The 18763-nt window shown below is 37.2% G+C and overlaps 1 protein-coding gene across 5 annotated transcripts in view; it reads right to left on the bottom strand.

Annotated features, from left to right (window-relative positions):
- Positions 1–18763, bottom strand: part of ABCC4 (ATP binding cassette subfamily C member 4) — a 230388-nt gene that overhangs the window by 67712 nt on the left and 143913 nt on the right. For all 5 annotated transcript variants that reach the window (XM_050947094.1, XM_050947112.1, XM_050947121.1 and 2 more), the window contains 2 exons: positions 14474–14553; positions 466–616 (listed from right to left, as the gene is read on the bottom strand). In XM_050947094.1, coding sequence (XP_050803051.1) covers positions 466–616; positions 14474–14553 — 231 coding nt within the window. The remainder of the gene's footprint in view (positions 1–465; positions 617–14473; positions 14554–18763) is intronic.

Here is an 18763-nt window from a genome sequence, read left to right as displayed (position 1 = left end):
AAGTTTTCAACAGTTGTTATCCATGGCTTCTTCCTTTGTTTCTTTCACTAATAGAATAATGCACCCAATTTTTTTTTCAAATTCATGATTCTCAAGACTCAGACTCTGCTATTTAATACTATAGTCAATTTGAAATACAGAGATAATCATGAAGGTCATACTGGGTCAAAACCTACATTATTATTTGCAATTAGCCCAATAAGGCCATGATCCGGCAAATCACTTAAATATGTCCATAACTTTAAATATATGAGTAGTCCATTTGATTTCAAAGACATTAATTGTGGGTTTAAGCCTGAGGTTAAGCAAGTGTTGAAGGATTTTGCTGGGTTGAGACCCAAGACAACAAGCAAGTAATTTGCAAAACTAGAGCAAAAATTCCTGATTAACTAATTGATTGCAGAATATTAGCATCTCATATAATTGTTGCTCAGGCTTAAAATCAGCTCTATCCAAGCAACATACTTGTGGACTCCAGACGTTTAATATCTCTCGCTGTGTCTAAGAAATACCGTCGAAGAAAAATGAAAAGAATACAAAGTGGAACTAAAGGGATGAGGATCCAAGGAATCACTGCCACAGCCACAGCTACCACGCCAAAAATCTGTAGGAGAGTCTGCAACAACATAGGCAAGAGAAAGCATTACTTCTTTACCCAGAAGGATTCCACTCAAAACAAGCTCAAAAACTATTTCACATCATTAAAAGGTTAAATATTCAGACATAAAGATGACACTCCAATTAAAAGTATAAACAAGAACTTTCATATAATAGCTAGATCACAATTATTTTCACAAGATTTAATGTTTTTAATATTTCAGATTAATTGTAGAATTTACTCTATTTTCTGCATGATTTGTTCTGCCAGAATCTAATGGGAGCTGCTACAACCAACTTGACCCAACATGAAACGCATGCTTTCATGGCATTGATCCATTTCCTGTGATCCCACAAATAACTAATTTACAAAATGGACAAGTTCAAGATAGGTAATAGTTATAGATGTATTTGCTAGCTCAGGTGAAAGGCTGAATTGAGCTTTGACAGAAACTTAGGTGTTGTTCTTTGAACCACCGTACCCAGCATAAACTGAAGATCTGACTGCCTGATAGTATGCTAAAGTTTGAACTTTCTATGCCTATGTGATTTTCCCTGTTATCAGATTAATAACTTCTACAGTTAAGAACAACATGGACACTGCCAAAGAGGTTTCCAAAGAGACCAGTGTACCAGGTTAAGGATCCAGCAAGAAACAGGAGACTGAACAGCTGGGCTAAACCTGAAGCTTACCTATAGAAATCTGGAGATACTAGAGAAAGGAGGTTAATTGTCTACGGTGTGGAAATCCTCAGGGCAGTTAGTGCTCCCACATATATCCAATGGCAGGTAACATAAGCCTTTATGACATGCAGATAGCTGAAATTCCAGATTTATGTTAAATTCCTGCACAGTGTTAATTACTACTTCTTGGAAGGTACACTGTTAGAAAACTGTTCTCCATACTCGCTCCTAGATGTGTAATCCCTTTGGGTTTATCAACTTTTGTGTGTAACTAAATTCCAGCTGAATTCTACTGCTGCTTGATCTCAGATGTCAATGGAAATGTGGGACTCCCTTTGGCCTTGAGAAAGCAAGACTTGCTGGCAGGAAAGCTTCAATCCTTATATTTTTAAAGATATTTGGAAAAGTTTAAGGAAATGTCAGATATGGATGACCTAATGGATAAACTGAATTACTTGGATTTTCATAAAATTTTCCATTAAGCTGCCTATGAAGCACAAAGCTTTCCCATCTTACTTCTAATAAAGTCCACACATATTGAATAAAGTCAAACTTGCCCCCTCATGGTGGCTGTGTTATTTTTGAGTCATTAGAGTCAATTAGCACAAACCTCAGTGGAACCTCTCCCCTTACGCCTATGTCTTCTTAGAGTTTCTTACAGGACCCTCCTGTCTGAACATTAATTTCCCCTATACTCATGTAAGGGTCCTACATACACATTTCTGTTGTATCTCAGTGGCACCATGAATCAAGAGAATTTACTTATCTTTATGCAAGATTCTAATTCCTCCTAACAGGATGGATCAACAAAAGAACCCTGCATCCCTATGCAAGATCATGCACTTTGCCACCCTGTTACAGTGCCTCATAAAAGACTAGTGAGAAACATAACTATGGGGTAAGAGGTAAAGTCGTGCTGTGAATTATACACAGGTTCAACAGTATGAAACAGTTATTGTAGCCCACTGTTCATCAGAGTTAAAATAAGTTAATAGGGGAATTCTCCAGGGGTCAGTTTTGAGGCCAGTGTTGATGTATTTATTAGTTACATGGAAGAGGCAGTGCAGAGAAAGTTGACAAAGTTCACCAGTGAAGTTATGTTGTTTCACTTACTAAACATATATGGTGGATTGAGAGTACTCTGAGTAGATTTAAACACTGGGAGACAAGGCAGGGTGATGACAGGATACATTTTACTTGGATAAATAAACGTACAATAATACTAGGAAAAAAACAATCAAAATTTCTGCTACCAGCACTGCTTTCGCCCCTTCACCAAGTGAGTGAGGAGAGCACTCAGGGGATCAGTGTGATCAGCAAAGCAGCTCTTTAAATTCTTGTGAGACTACTTCATTTTCACTGTGGCTCCTGGGCTAGTGGGAGGACCCATTAAAAGACTCTAGCTCCTCTAAAACCACCTTCACTGACAATGAAAATATGAATTTCTCCAGTGTACCATTCCCTCCAGAATCAGTTGTCCCTATCCTAGCCAGCTCTAAAGGCACCTCCTTGCCTACCTCTGCCCTCAGCTGGAGCCACAATGCCTAAAAGAAATCCTGTACCCCTGACTGCAAGCTGCCTTGGGGCCAAGTACTGGGAGACATGGGTCTGGTCCCAGGAGCAGGCATGGAGGGCAGAGCACAGCAGGCAGGGAGGGTCAGGTTGGTCAGTCACCCCACCATACGAGAGAGTTGTACGGGTGTGCGTGTGTGTGTCAGCTCTCCCCATGTGTGTCACTCCTCCCTGTGTGAACCCTAAAGCCTTAAAGATAAGAAGGTAAATAAAAAGAATCCAACTACGCAGTATTTCTTTTCAACGGGTTTGTATGTTTTTGAATGTTTGTAGTGTGTAGTTCTGATTGACTGCCATTGAACTTGTTTGAATACGAGTAATTTTACCAGGTGTCCCGTATTCAGCATACGGAAATATGGTCACCCTAGTAGGTTCTAATTTCAATCATGCACAGGGAATCCAACTCTACAGTGGAGATCTATTACAGTATTCTTGCCTGTGAGAAATACAGACAATATCTGAATGGGTAATAAAGAAATTACCTTAACACTATAGATAAAATATAAACCTTTTATAGAGTGTATTTTTGACAAACTGAGGACATTGTGTGTGTGTGTGTGTGCGCACACACACACTCTCTCAGTTTGTATATACATATATATACACACACTCACACACATAAATCTATACACACACACACACTTTCCACAGTTCATGGCAGATAACAAAACTGGAACCAAAAACCAGCCCTCTACCTCTTGAGCTACGGAAAACTTTTTTAGCTATGAGTAAGTTATAGGCTGTTACAGTTATGGAAGCAGACATAAGGAAACAATTACTAAGCCAGTGTATTACTCATTGGTAGCCTAACATTTGTTTTCAGCAATGAGGACCTAAAATAATCCATTTAACAAGATGCAAATGACTTGCAAATAAAAGGCCTACTTGTTTAAAGGACTGTGCTGTATTTCAAAGCCCACTAAAAAATAGTTGGGGAAAACAGGATGGAAGTGAACACAGTGGTTTAGAATATCAGCTGTCCACAATAATGCAGGAATAGCTGTTGTCTAGAAAGTGAAAGTTCTTTTTTCCCCTAATTTTCTCCTATTTGGGGAACTAGAGAAAATAATCCAAATGAATTAAGTAAAAAGTGCTATTAAATTAATACCAAAAGACAGCCATGCGTCCCAAAGCAAGAAATGTATAACTTAGATAATTTTTTCACATCTTAGCTCATAAAGCCCGAGAAGCGAGAAGTCCCTGAAAAGTACCCTCCTCTTTCAATGTACTAGATGACCTAAGCTGCAGCCATTATTTTATGGTCAACATAACAAAAACCTATTTCCGTAGCCTTGGACAAACTGCATAAAGACTGCTGCTATATTGCTGATATTGTTAAAATGTGGAAAGAATGTCAAGAAACATTGAAGAAAGAAATACTCAACAACAAAGTTAAATTGCAGGCAGTAAAGAAGCAGATGAATCAGGCACTTACTCCACCTCATTTTCTTGCCAATATTCCCAACCCAAAGTACCGGGGTAGATGTCTAACTGCTGAAGGAGATGATGCCACTATGACATGAGCATCTAATAATCACCCATTAATTATGCTAACCACAATGACTTTCAGGTTTGGAGGCGAACCATTCAAGCACTACAGGTTTGCTGATGATCTTTTAAAGAGAGTCACACCACTGAGCTGGTGGAAATCACTAGCTAAGCACCTGTTGAAGTGCTACAACTGCTTTTGATAACACCAGCCTCTTCTGCAGGCATAGAAAGAGTATTTTCTTCATTTGGACTAATACATTCAAAGTTGAGAACTCAATTAGGAGTTGAAAAAGCAGGAAAACTTGTCTTGTCTCCTCCAGTCTATGAAATAAAAACAAGGAGGGAGGGGATGAGATCCCCTAGTTTTAAAAGTTTGAAGGACAGTCTAAGTAACATAGTAGATCGTCTCATTTTCAAGAGATTTGGGCCAGGTCTATATTATAAACTTACACTGGTATAACTACATCGCTCAGGGGGTGTGAAAAATCTACATTCCCGAATGACACAATTATACCAACCTAGCCCCCAGTGTAGACATCTCTCTGACAATGAGAGAGCTTCTCCCATCAACATAGGCACCGTCTCTGATGGTGGTGGATTAACTATGCCGATGGGAGAAGCTCTGCTGTCGGCATAGTAGTGTCTTCACTGAAGCACTACAGTGGCGCCGCTGCAGTGTTTTAAGTGTAGACCTGCCCTTAGGCAAGCAGAAACTTAAGGTCCAGTCATTTTCACTTGTACATATTTGAAAAGTTTACCAAGTTGGGCTGAAATAGTTTTGTTTATTGACTACAGTTAATCCCTCTGTTTAAGAAATCATTTACTTGTAAATGTGAAACATTTTGATAATTGAAATTTATGTATCTAAAATATTTTAAGCATTAAAAAAATTGTATATGCTGCTTTGTGTTCAATTCTAGTTCTCACCCTAATGCAGCTTGACATAAATCATGAAAAAAAAATCTTAATTATCTAGCAAATAAGCAATATACCATTCACCACTTTCTAACATAATAAAAAGGTACAATTAATAATAATCTGAAAATATAAACTATATTAAATGTTAAATATTAAATATACATAGTTATAGTGGACCCTCCCAGGTACCAAATCTAGTATAAAGGCTCTATTTAGTTACAAATCAACATGTTTTAGTGGTTATATCAACCAATAAGAATGTAGTTAGAAAATAACTAAAGTACAAGTCGAAAACTTGATTAGAATTAATGATTTATAGCTAGGATTTCCACTTGGTGATTTAAATCAGTGATTTAAATTGCCTTTCTTTAAATCAATCCATAGATGACGTACTGTCTTTGGAGTCATTAATGCAACTCTTTAATCTGCTGGAGGATTCACTGATCAGCAACTATATTAATTTCAGGTTTTGTGAAAAGCAAGATAAAAGTTCTTAAGTACGGCATGATATGCACACATTTCTACGAGATATATAATTTTTTGTTACAGATAATTTCTTGTCCTCATATTTGTTTTTAGAATAAATATGCATAACGATCCAACACCCACACTAGTGAACATAGCTTAATAATTCAAATTATGATCAGTTTTTTTCCATAAATCAGAAGTAAAATCTGCAGTCTTTTTGCCAAACAGTGAAATCCTACTTTATTTGTAAGCATATAAGTCATATCTATAGTATATCAATAGTTTAAGGCAATCTAGAAGATTTGTACTTATAGCCATTTGGAACAGGATTGTTACACTCCCTGACAGTAGAATTAAAAGATTTCTAGCTGCTGTGAAGTGTTAGAAATGTTAATGACCTTGATATGTCTTTTCTTCAATAATCAGGCTTTGCTACAAATGTGGAGGGTTATAAAAATGCTTTACAAATCATGTAAATAAAATCAAAGGTTCCACCTCTGTGCCAAAAGCAAATTAAGTATTTCAACAAAGATAGATCAAAAAACAAACTGTAGAAAATATATTTGCTTAGCCTTTTGAATACCTCTTTGTGGCTTTCCATAGTAAAATATACCAAACCCCACTTCTAATAGACTTGAAGAGTCTAGGATCAGCAGGATCTCTTGAAAGATATTTAGAAATTCTGGGTGAACTCAACTCCTCACTTGGCCTCTGGGTGGCCAAATCCTCAGCCAATGAAAGGCTGGTACACTTCCATGCAGCTAAGCTGATTTGCACCAGCTAAAGATCTGTCCCAAAGTAAGCTGGGAAGGAAAATAGGAATATGAATGCCAAAGGTAAGGTCTGACCTAAATCTTCATCCAAAACTAGAACTGAACCTTTGTTTGGTAGTTTTGTCCAGGAAAAAAAATTCATTTAACTTTAAAGTAGTTTTGTGCACCTCAGCACCTTTTGGTTTCATCCAGAAGCACCAAAATACTTTGAGAAAAGCTGTCCTTGCTATATTCCCACTGCTTGCAACCAGTCAAAACCATGAATTACTAGAAATCTTGCCAAAAGACTGCATCACACAAGACTTCTAGTACTCTAGACCAAGAAAATTACAGAGAAGAGTTCATATATCACTAAATGAAAGCTAGTTTTATTTTTCAAGGAACTGAGAGGTACTATATTCAAAATACTGCTTTTCCCTAATTCATTAAGAAAAATTGGAGAAATAACTTAGGTACAGTACGTTGTTGAAAGCTGAGAAGTACACAAAGACAAGAAAGTGAAAAGAAAATGAAGAAGAAAAGAGTTAGGGAAGAGAAACAGAGTCATCAAGGGCAAAAGATAAAGGCAAAATAATTGAGAGGAATGTTTGTGTACTGTCTTCTTCCACATAAGTATAAAGAATTTATTTTATTCAAAAATAGAGTGGATATGAAACAAGAACAAAATCCAGAAAATACTGAAATAGTTATCTGCATTATTTGATATTTTATATTAAATTTCTGTTTCACTATAGTAATAAAGCTTATTGCATGCATACATATTCTGCTTTTCAGAAAAAGTTACAGAATCACCTCTTTTTTTAGATGAACATTTCCACCTCACCATATTTCTATCTAAATGCCTGTGCCATCTTCTAGTAGCCCTGGTAAAAATTACACTCTTATTTTCGCCCCCGGCCCCAATAGGTCTTAATTAGCCTTACGTTAAATACTAACTGATCCATTGTGGCATGGCTGCTGGAAAAGAGAAATTGGAACAAGCAGATGCAAGCAGAAAAAGGTTCAGAGAGTCCTCCATGATTAACTGTCACCATGCTGCTATTTACTGTTCTCTTTTAGCTAAACTTCCTATAATGGCAAAATCACAGAATCTTTGCACCTAATATCACTCAAAAAATCAGAATGTAACAACACACACACTAAAGACACATGTTTGTACCACCTGCTTTACCAAAGAGGACAGACAGACATTTAACAAAGATCCCAGTCCTTGGGTATTTTTTCATACCCTCATTATTTTGATGTTTTAAAATATCATAAAAATGGAACCAAGTTACATAATCTTTTAGCAGACAAAGAACTTGTATTTAATTATCCAATGTACAGATATCTTAAAATTATCTTACAATACAAAACCTGACTAAGTTTGGGGAGGGGGAACAAACTACAGGAATCAAAAAATGACAAAAGTCATTGTAAAGCTAAAAGATACTGGAATTCCTTCTACACACTTTCCCTGACATTGCCAAACAATAAAATGCAAGGGTCAGTGGTACTGAAACAAGTAAAGGCAGTTCCACTCTTTTGCATCTATGAAAGCAAGTGACCCTAGCTTATTATTCCAGTCTTAGGCACTTTTTGTTCTTAATATCCAGATGCAGCAGCTATTTTTTTTAAAGGAATGACTGTGGACACCTTCTTCACATTTTCCTTTTTTTCAGTATTTTCACTTCATAAAGCTGCAGTCAATGTGTTTTGTGTGTGGTGAGAAGGGAATGACACATTCAGCGGTGGTCTTAGCCAAAGCCTACATTGGTGGCTCAAGTAGTCTCAAGATTAGGTCTTTGTATGTGATGAAAGGATATGAAAAGTCAGTTATTTAAGCTCAGTCAAGCTGTTGATTTTGGGAGGAAAAAGGTTTTGCAATTCAGTTTTCCTCAATAAATCACTGCCCTTTACCAAGGGCAGCTGCTGATAGTTCACATGTTCACAGTGTTCCCCAGAAACAAAACAAATCTTGAGTTTTTAAAATCCAGCACAGGGTAAAATCAGAATGAGTGGGAAATACTGCTTTTAAATTATCTTCTTTAAATATGCTGGAAACTAAACCAGCAATTCATTTATCTAGATATGAATAATGAAATCATAGAGGATTTACATTTTGTTATCAAAAAGCCAATAAACTAAGACATCTATATTATGCTGACTTTAAATACCAACTAGTGGCTATTGTAGAAGAAAAGGAACATAAAAGGAGAAAGGGCATGAAATGGTGAAGCTATTGGAAATGGAAGACTCCGTAGACCTTTATGAAGATGATCATACTGGCCAACATTTTCAAATAGCTACTAATTTTGCAAGCCCAACTTGAAACACTTAAAATGCTGATTTTCAAGGATGCTAAGCACCCACAAGTCCATTTGAATTTAATGAGATATGGACTCTCACTATCTCTGTAAATAAGCCCCTAAAGTGTCTCAAGTTGAGCATGCAGAAATCGAGGCATCATAAACAGTAGCCACTTTTGAAAATATGGGCTATTGTATATAAAATGTTATTTAATATAATGTTATACCTTACGTTCTATTAAAATAAGAGTACTAGAATATTCCACCACTGGATTCTTTCTCCAACTAAAAAAAGCCAATATATGAATTTATTATGTTAAGTTGTATACGGATGTAATATTTTAACCACAGTGTATTTAAATTATAAGCCCCAGTCTGTCAATGAGCTCCACATAGTTGGAACCTTGTGCCCCTGCCTTGCTAAAGACAGTCCTGGTCTACACGGGGAGCGGGGGGGAGGGGGTCGATCTAAGGTAAGCAACCTCAGCTATGAGAATAGCATAGCTGAAGTCGACGTATCTTAGATCAACTTACCTCCTGTCCTCACGGCACAAGATCGATGGCCATGGCTCCCCCATCCACTCCGCTTCTGCCTCTAGCCCTGAGGGAGTTCCAGAGTCGACGGCAGAGCATTTGGGGATCGATTTATCACGTCTAGACGAGACGCGATAAATCAATCCCTTACAGATCGCTATCTGACGATCCGGCGGGTAGTGCTGACGTACCCACAGAGTCAGGAAATTTTGGCTAGGTTAATAAGGGAGCTTAGAAGGGATTTTCAAAAGAGCCTAAAGAAACTGAGTGCCCAAGTCCTATTAACTTTTAACAGAAGTTGGGCACTGAACATCCTTAAGCCCATTTATTTATTTAAATCTGATCAGTTTTATTGTTCACTAAAGGAAGAATATTTGTGACTATTATTTATATTCTGGCAGCACTTTTAGACCCCACTCAGGATGAAAGTCCCATTGTGTCAAATACAGTACAAACATATAAGCAGGTATAAAGTAAAATATTCTGACAAATCTAAGATGATGTCTTTCAGTGCAAAAAAAGGTGTTTGCTAACTCAGAAAAAAATAGCAGTTAAGACATTGCAACCCAGCTTTTAATCAAGTTAGCACTCAAATGCAACCCCAGGCTCCCCTACAGGCTTTACCTTGAGCTTCAAACTCAAGATAATAGTTTTCATGTCCACACTGCTTTTTAACCTGTTAGCTAACTTGAATTAAGAACTAACCATTTACTGTATTTACAGCGTAGATGTACCGTAAGTAATTTTAGGTGTCTAAATCCCGTTGAAAGACAATGAGAATCAGTCACCTAAGTCATCAATGCACTTTTGAACATTTTATCCATGGTTCCTGCCTTGAAGAGCTTACAACTTAGTTGAAAACAGGATGTCCCAACTGAATGTAAACAACAGCAAGAAAGGAAGGGGAAGGAAGAATGAGGGTAAGTGTTATAAGGTAACTGACTAACAAAGTATATGGGCTTACATCAACCAAACACTGTTACTTTCAATTTGCTTTTCAAGTTATTTCCACTCATGTACTAGTTTAAGTCACTAACTTTCTAAAAATCAGCTTGGACTATAACAAACATAGCAGTAAATGTAAATTATCAGTTACGAATTTAATAAATATGGCACATTCTCAAAGAGATGAGCTGGCATTGAAACTTATGCCCACACAGAGTGTATCAGAGGCATAAGGGCCCACACAAGTGCACCTATTTCTGGATACAAGCCTTGAACACTAGCAGCCTGATCCAGAGCCTACTGAAGTTAATTAAAACATTCTTATTTACTTTTATGAGTTCTGAATCAGGCTGTAAATGTAAAATTCAAAGAAACTCAGTTAAGTACACCTCTACCCCGATATAATGCTGTCTTCGGGAGCCAAAAGATCTTACCGCTTTATAGGTGAAACCGTGTTCTATTGAACTTGCTTTGATCCGCCAGAGCACACAGCCCCGGCCACCCGGAGCGCTGCTTTACCGAGTTATATCGGAATTCGTGTTATATCGGAGTAGAGGTGTATAATAACCTACCCTGTCTGCACATACAGCTCCATTTGATATCAGCATATGCTCTGACAGATCATTCTATTTTTTATTTATAAGATGAAGGAAGCAATTATTCCAACAGACAGTTATCAAGCAAACATGACCTTTCCTGTATGCTGTTAAAGATTTACAAAGTAGCAGGCAAAAAATAATTTCCTCATTCTCTAAGGCTAAATCTTCTCTTTTGAATACCTTCGTTCTCAAGTTGAGCAGATCTTTTCACAAAACAAAGGAAGCAGAATTTATACAGTCTCCTGCTCTTTAATCCTCAAATATTGGACTACGAGGAGCTGACTTTGGGTGCCCTTTCAGATCCACAGTTCTGAAAATCATGGTCAGCTGTGGAACCCAAATATAGCAAGGCTTTATTTAAGCATTTTTGTGCTTGTTGCATGCCCTCCCCCCATTACATTTTCTCTCTCTTTATTACGTGTCCAGAACATTTCTATTCTCTTTTAAAAATAAACTATTTCTTATCTCCAATGACAGACAAAATAAATGTAATTCTTTCTGTTTTAGGAATTATTTTTCATCCAGTATAGCTATCTAGACTAATCATGTTCATTAGAACTGTAGTGCAGTGTGTAAATCTTATTAGGGGTCTATGGTAATACTAGGAATTTTTGGTATTCTCTTAAAATCTATATTCTTGAAACTAGTAATTTTTTGTTATTAATTTACAGGTACTTCTACAGCACTCCTCATTGTAGTATCTGAGCCCAGCCAAGTTAAGTTTATTTGTTCAGAAATGAAATATACACTTGCTAATATAGTAACGGACTGGAAAGCTTCAAAACTACCCTAACGATAACTCACAACAAGGACCACTTCTTCAATGCAAATCCTCACAAGAAAAGCTTCTACACACGAAGTAAGATGAACCAGTTACTGCACTGTTTATTAAACTTCACTTGATTCCTCCTGACAACCATTTAAACAATGAATGTTGGGAAATGTCCCTCAAAGAATCAACAACAATAGTAGGGATCAGAGCTTTTATACTTAGCTAATACTGTTCTTAAAAAGAAGAAAATATTTTTCCTGAAGGGATTATAAAAAGTCTTATAAAAGACACCTGCAAACAAAACAAGTGACAAAAGATCTTTATCATAATTGATAACAGTTATCCTCTCTAGAAATCTATGCTCCTTAGAGATAAATAATGTAATATAAACTTTGCTGTTAAATTCAAGATGTAGTAACTAATAGGCACCACTGATGTTCAGCAGTGGCACATTTTAACAAAGAGGGAATGTTTTTCCTCTCATGATCAGAAGTTTAATAGCTAAATGCAACAAACCTATAATAAGATTTAACTACTTAAGGCTTCTTTTCTTATGCCTAACAGAACAGGGAAGCACTTAAATTTATGTACAACAAAAATAATTTAAATAATTTCGGTAAAGATTCTGGACATCTACAACTAGTGTATTTTAAAAAAAATCCTTTTTTTCCCCACTTAACTATACCATACGTCTGTTCCCAAAGCCTGTGTGTTTTCATGTTCAGTGCAAACTTCAGAACACCTGTCTTTCAACTACTTAAATGCCCTATTTACAAGAGATGAACTAAGTAGCTAAGCATATGAGATTTCAGATAGGAAACTTTTGCAAATTGCAGTTTTCACAATATGGATAAGATGCTTGATAACAGTCAAAAGAACAAGAAATTCAAATTCAAATACTTTATTCTTTCATCCCAGATCAGTTTAGTTTGGGTAAACATACAGTACACTGACTCTGCCCCCATTTGCCTGTAATATCTGAGCACTTACTAACTACAGTGGCAGGCACTTGAAAGATGCATGTAATAATATAAATTACCTGCACCAATTGGAAAGACATTTGTACCTCTCTAACTCCAGACACTCCACAATGGGACACAGACCCCCCTCCCTACTCTCAAATGAGTGACAACATGGGACATGTTAACCCTAAATTGCGGAATACAATGTGGAACATCACTTCCCCTGCAACTGTCTGTTCACCTCTGTTCCCTTTCCCCTCCTCAGTTTCTCAACACCTCCCCTTTCCTTTTGTCCCCTAAATTCTTTCCAGCTCTCTCCAGCTTTGGCAGCAGCCACCAGGCTTTGTGGAGGAGAGGAGTTTCATGCTGATTACAGGGGCAGCCAATCAAGTACCAGAAGCAGCAGCAAAGCCAGGTCATTTCACTGCCTGCAGCCTGGACTTACCCAGTCCTGTACACAGTACGGACAGCAGAAGCATACTATACGAAGGAGAGGAGGCTAGCAAATGGGCAGTATGAAGAACAGTCTGGGCACGCAGCAGGATAACAGGACACAAATGCATTGCCTAAACCAACTGAAATGAAGCAAGATGTCCTGTCTAATAAAAGATAGCTGATAAGTCTAAAGAAAGAAAGTTCTGATTCCATATAACTGATAGAAATAAATGGCCAACACTCTAGCAGATTGTTTACCTTCTGTGCATAGGACAGATCTCTTGTATACTTTGGAAACCAGGCAAATTCAAAAGCTTAACATTAAGAGTAAGGACAACAGTAGCTAATGGTAAAAAGTGTTTACAATTTCTAATGGAGGTCCTGCCAGCAGATTAAAAAAAAAAGCCATCCTATCTCCCTCCCAAAGGGCTCTACTGCACTGAACAGCTTTGAAAAGCAGGGCAAAAAGCTCTTCAACCTTACGGCCTTGCTTAGGCAAGTAAACAGGTGTTTTCTAAAAAATGTGTTTTAGCTAAAAGTAACTTTTACAAACCCAAAGTACATTTAATTTCAATATGAAAAAACAGGTGAAAAATCCATGGAGTCAACCGTAAGCAGACTGCATAAAGCACTAAGTAATATTACTGTAAGAAACATTTCTGAATAGGTAGAATGATGAATCTACAGATGGCCTAATCAATCTTTTCCATCTCTAATTTCTGCAATTCTGAATGTTAAGGCTAAAGGCATTAAGAATACTTTAGCATACAGCAGTTGTTTTTGTAAACATTTTGCTTTGGAAGTATTCATGAAAAGGACTAATTGGGATGCCAATCAAAATCACTGTAATGCCATAAATTTAATCCTTTCATTGTCACTAAAATAGTTTTTGCTTATAGACATTTTTCTATTTGCAGTAACTTCTTTCTCTTGTTCCTATTAAGACTATTATTTTCACTCTGTTATTACTAATCCTTTCTTTGTAAATAGTCACACCTATTTTAATCCAAAATGGTGTGGTAAGCATTTGCTTCTTTGTGGAAGTACACACATAATTAGGTTAATCTGTGCTATCTTGCCATGTGAATTGATTGTTTCTTTACTGTGGATATATTTCATAACACACTATGCTTGCCAGACTGCTTGGAGGCAAATCCAGAGCAATTTACCAAGCATGTAGCTACTATGAACTGAAATCTTGACAGGATAGCAAGATGTATAGCCACTCCTACCTGCCACTTATTGCTCATAATAGCTTTTCACTTGCATATTAAATTTTGACCACACCCTTCTTTCACAAACAAGCACTTTCATTAAATTCACTCAACTAAAACTTTGGCGGATAAATTACGGGGTTTTGTATGTCAACTGAGTATAGAGGACTTGAAATTCATAGTACCAAGGTAAAATTCTCGAACTGTAACAACTACATTACCTGTATGAAGTCCAAAATTGTCAGTGGAAGCAAATCATCCAGATGGCCAATATCTTTAGAGAAACGATTTAAGATTCTCCCTATGAAAACAGGATTCAAAAGAAATTGTGTTTTTTTTCTAAGACAATTTTTAAAAACTCACAAAAATCAAAATAATAATTTTAAAAACACATATTTTAGTTTTACAGACAATTTAAGAAAAGCAAGAAGAAAATAGCTGACCTCTGAAAATAAACAAAAAAGATCTTCTGAATACAAAACAAAAGGAGATTTTATTTTACAGCTAGTACAATATATTTTGCTAAAAAAGAATAAAAATTTTTTTTGAATGAATGTTTCTTTAATACAGACGTGAATTGCTTATTTAACAGTTATAGTGTGTGATCACCATCATTTCACATGTTTCATAACAGTCTGAAACTAATCATTTAGATAGAACTGAAGACCCCAATCCTGCAAACTTTTATATATATGCATAACATTATTCACATAAGTAAGCAGTTATAGGATTAGATTTTTAATACTTATATACATCAATCAATATGGGTCATAACCTGGCTGACTCTGGTACCTGCTTGCAAGTTCAGCTGACATTTACCTGAGTTGTATGCATTTACTGCAAGGCCTGCTATGGTCCTTTTTAGTAGTTCTGTGATTTTTAACAACTTAGATTTCACAAAAGAAAAAAGTAAAGAAATCTTAGCATATTTAAATTCACGTTGCAGATGTTACTGAAATCAAATTTTAGTTAGGTTTGTGTTGATGTGGCATGTTTTTATGTCGATGCAGCATGTTTTTTATATTTATTCAAAACCTTGACAATGCTGATCTTTATTGAAACTAATAACATTTTTAATCTGTTATCACTGAAGCATTTATTCTCTTCTATGTTCTTAAGTTCTACCTGAGCGAAAAAAAATTCAGTCATAGCAAGAGAGCTTTAATTATAAACATCACCATTCTGCCACCATTAAGTAGATTAGTACTTTACTCCACACACTGAAGCTTCTACTCAGGAAGTAAGGTATCACTTAACCTAGGGATGAGAATCTTGCCTTCCATAAGGGGTTTATGAATGTGGACCCATTCAAGTTTCTTTCTTTTTCTTTCTATCTAACTCTATTATTTTAATGTATTGTGATGAGATCTGGTTTTTCTCTCTTTTGGAATCATGGATCATAAGGGGAAGGGATCAAGGAATGTCTTTTGTTTGGAGCAAAGTGACAAAAATCAGTGCTTTCCAAATCCTCCTCTGGTAGAGGGGCAAGAGCAGGTCCTCTGCTGAAAATTCTGCTGATCTTAAAAATTTGGCATAAAGATGAACTGCAGATTAAAAAATGAAAACAGAGTTAAAACAGAGATTTTTGTGATGGACATCTCTCTCATTAGCCAGAATGACGTGGGAGAGGATGAGTCAGTTCACAAATGTTTCTTTAAACCTGCTTTCTCAACAGTCTCTCTTCTCTCTCTGAGATAGCCTCTTGGTATGTCTAGGTTTACTGAAGATATCTCACAGCGCATTATTCTGTGACATCATAAACACTATGTGACCAGGCTGTGCCCCTAAAATCCCCATGCAGATCTCATCACACAGTGGGAAAGGACAGCTCCTTCTACAGAACTATCCCCACTTACAGAAGACTGTCCACAGGGTCAAGATTGATGTGCTGTGGACAGGACAGGGACTGAGAAACCCCACATTGGATGGGAGTGGGCTGAAGTGAGAAACACAATCCTTCTTTCAACCTTGTAACGAGTACTCAGGAAAATTAACTGATTCTGGCACAGTAACCCGTTCTGAGGTGCCCTTGAATCATGGGGAAATCACATTTTAAGGGTGATCACCAGGAGGTGTCCCTGTTCACGCAGAGCCATTGCAGAGGGAAGGGAAGAGAAAGGCACGCTAAGGGCATGGAGATAGCTCTCAGACACAGGGCCTCCATGCAGATGGCGCAGAGATCCTGCAGTTTCTGGTATCCTCCAGATTTGCAAATGAGCCCTTCCAGTTGTTTCATGTTGGAACAGAAAGATCAGGGAAAACTCCACCAAGGGATGCCTCTTGGAGGCTTCTTTCCCCTTGGTCCTCTCATGGGGGTTTTGACACAGGAGGGGTGACTCAACCCACGAAATGCATGTGCTGGAGGGAGACTCCTGGTAGCTCTAACATAACATTCTGAGATATCTTCAAGGGAACCAAATAATACCAAGAGGATTTCACAAGGGAAAAGATCATTTAAAAAAAATGTAATGCTAACTTCTCCTCAGACTACCCCTGTGGCCTGCTTAGCAGGGGGACACAGCACAGAAGCCTGAGCTTCTCTCTGTTTTAAATTTTGCTTTGGCATTCACCTTTAATCTGGTTTATTTGTAATAGTGATAAGAGATTGCAGCAGAATTATCTTGGTTATTCCTCAGAGGAAATTCCATAATACACAGCTCTGCACCAACAAAGCAAGTTCCTTCATACTGGCTACTTCCACACGAGTAGTACAGTGCAGGTCAGCATCAACAATGTCAGGAAACCTGGAATACCTTCGTCATGTCCCATGATTCAGTGAGTAGATAGCACATGCACTCCTTCCTGGAGCAGCATTACAGTTACTCTAACACAGTTGTGAAAACAGTTTAACTTTGTACTTTTTGTAGATGAGGCCTAACAGGTAGAAGGCTGAGACAAATTAGTACTGAAATGCTCACAAACTATCACAAAGCAGTTTATCACTTTGAAGTTTCAATCCTAACAGTATCTGAAGTTTTGCTGTCCATTTTCAGACTTGTTTTTATTGCAATTTACAAGTGAAAGTTACTCAAGGAGTTTTTAAGACGTTTGTTACTGTAGAGGTTAGTGACTAAGCCTTTGCACTACCTCAAAGTTTCAAAAAGCTCTACTGCAGCCCCTATAAAGAAAAGGAGAACATTTTAAGTTGCAATAATAATAAAATTCTGTTCTTGCTCTTTAAAATAAAACAAAACAAATGCAAAACAAAAACTGTATAAAATAATACCAAAACTCATTATGACTGCCAAGAACAAGTTCCAGAATATTCTCATTTACAATAACATCTCATTTGGCTAAAGTTCTTTGATGCATACAGACCCACGCTAAAACCAAGCTGAGTGAACCATAAGAAAGATTCCTCTGGCATGACTATCTCCTCTTCTTATCCACATTACAAACAAACTCCTACTTAATTCTCATGGATAATCAAGTTGCTAATTAATACCAAAAATGTAATTTTGGTGATTGCCTTATAAAATTGTTATATGTTTTCAGAGAATGTTTTTGACACAGCAGCTAGTAGGAAAGTAGAAATTAATCTACCATTATCAATAAAATGTGAAAAAATCTTTTAATCCGCCTAATCCACATTCAAATGTAAATATAGTAATTCTGTAGAATGACAAGGACTAAAATATGACTAAGAAAAACAGTTGGTGTATGAACATGACTGAACTTGAAAGCAATGGGCCCTCCTACAATCCACTCTATGAAAAGACAAGAAATGTAAATATCCTGGAGTTGGATCAACCAATTCCTAAATAGGATATTCAGGTCTATCTACAATTGCAAGATTTTAATATTCTGGAACCTTCAATAGTTATTACACAAAGTTGTTTATTGTTTATTTAGTATTTATGCACAATCCTTTTGCTAAAGCATGACTGTGATCTTTAAGCTCATGGCAGTGTTTGCCTCCTAAAGGCTCATGTTTCCTTCTCCTATTGCTAATTAGTTATTCCAGTGCCCATTACTGTTGTATCTGGGTGCTTCGCAAATAAAAACAAAAAATTTCTAGCACAGAAGAAAGAAACAAAGCAAGCAGTGGGCCTTAATCCCACTTTCACAAAAGCTGGTTTTACCCCAGTGTTACTCCACTGACTGTATGAGATCAGAATCAAGCCCAGGGGACCCATTCACAGAAGGTATAACTTCTCTGAACAGTGATAAACTCAGGCTATGACAGCTCACCAGAAAGAGCAAATTCCATCATCAGGGACCAGTCACAGAGAACAGTCTGCATCCAAATCTCAGTGCCCCATTCAGGGCTTTGCCATTCTGATGTTGCATACGCAGGGACTGCATATTCACAATATGGATATGTCTACCCTGCAATTAGACACCCGTGGCTGGCCTGTGCAGCTGACTTGGGCTCGTGGGACTTGGACTAAAGAACTGTTCAATTGCGGCGTAGACATTCAGGCTTGGGCTGGAGCCCGAGAACTGAGCCCTGGGACCTTGCGAGGTGAGAGGGTCCCAGAGGCCAGGCTGCAGCCTGAGCCTGTACATCT

The sequence above is a fragment of the Gopherus flavomarginatus genome, chromosome 1, assembly GCF_025201925.1.
Source record: "Gopherus flavomarginatus isolate rGopFla2 chromosome 1, rGopFla2.mat.asm, whole genome shotgun sequence".
Classification (NCBI taxonomy): Eukaryota; Metazoa; Chordata; order Testudines; family Testudinidae; genus Gopherus; species Gopherus flavomarginatus.
The sequence above is the reverse complement of the archived record's forward strand: the minus strand, read 5'-3'. Positions and strand labels throughout refer to the sequence as shown.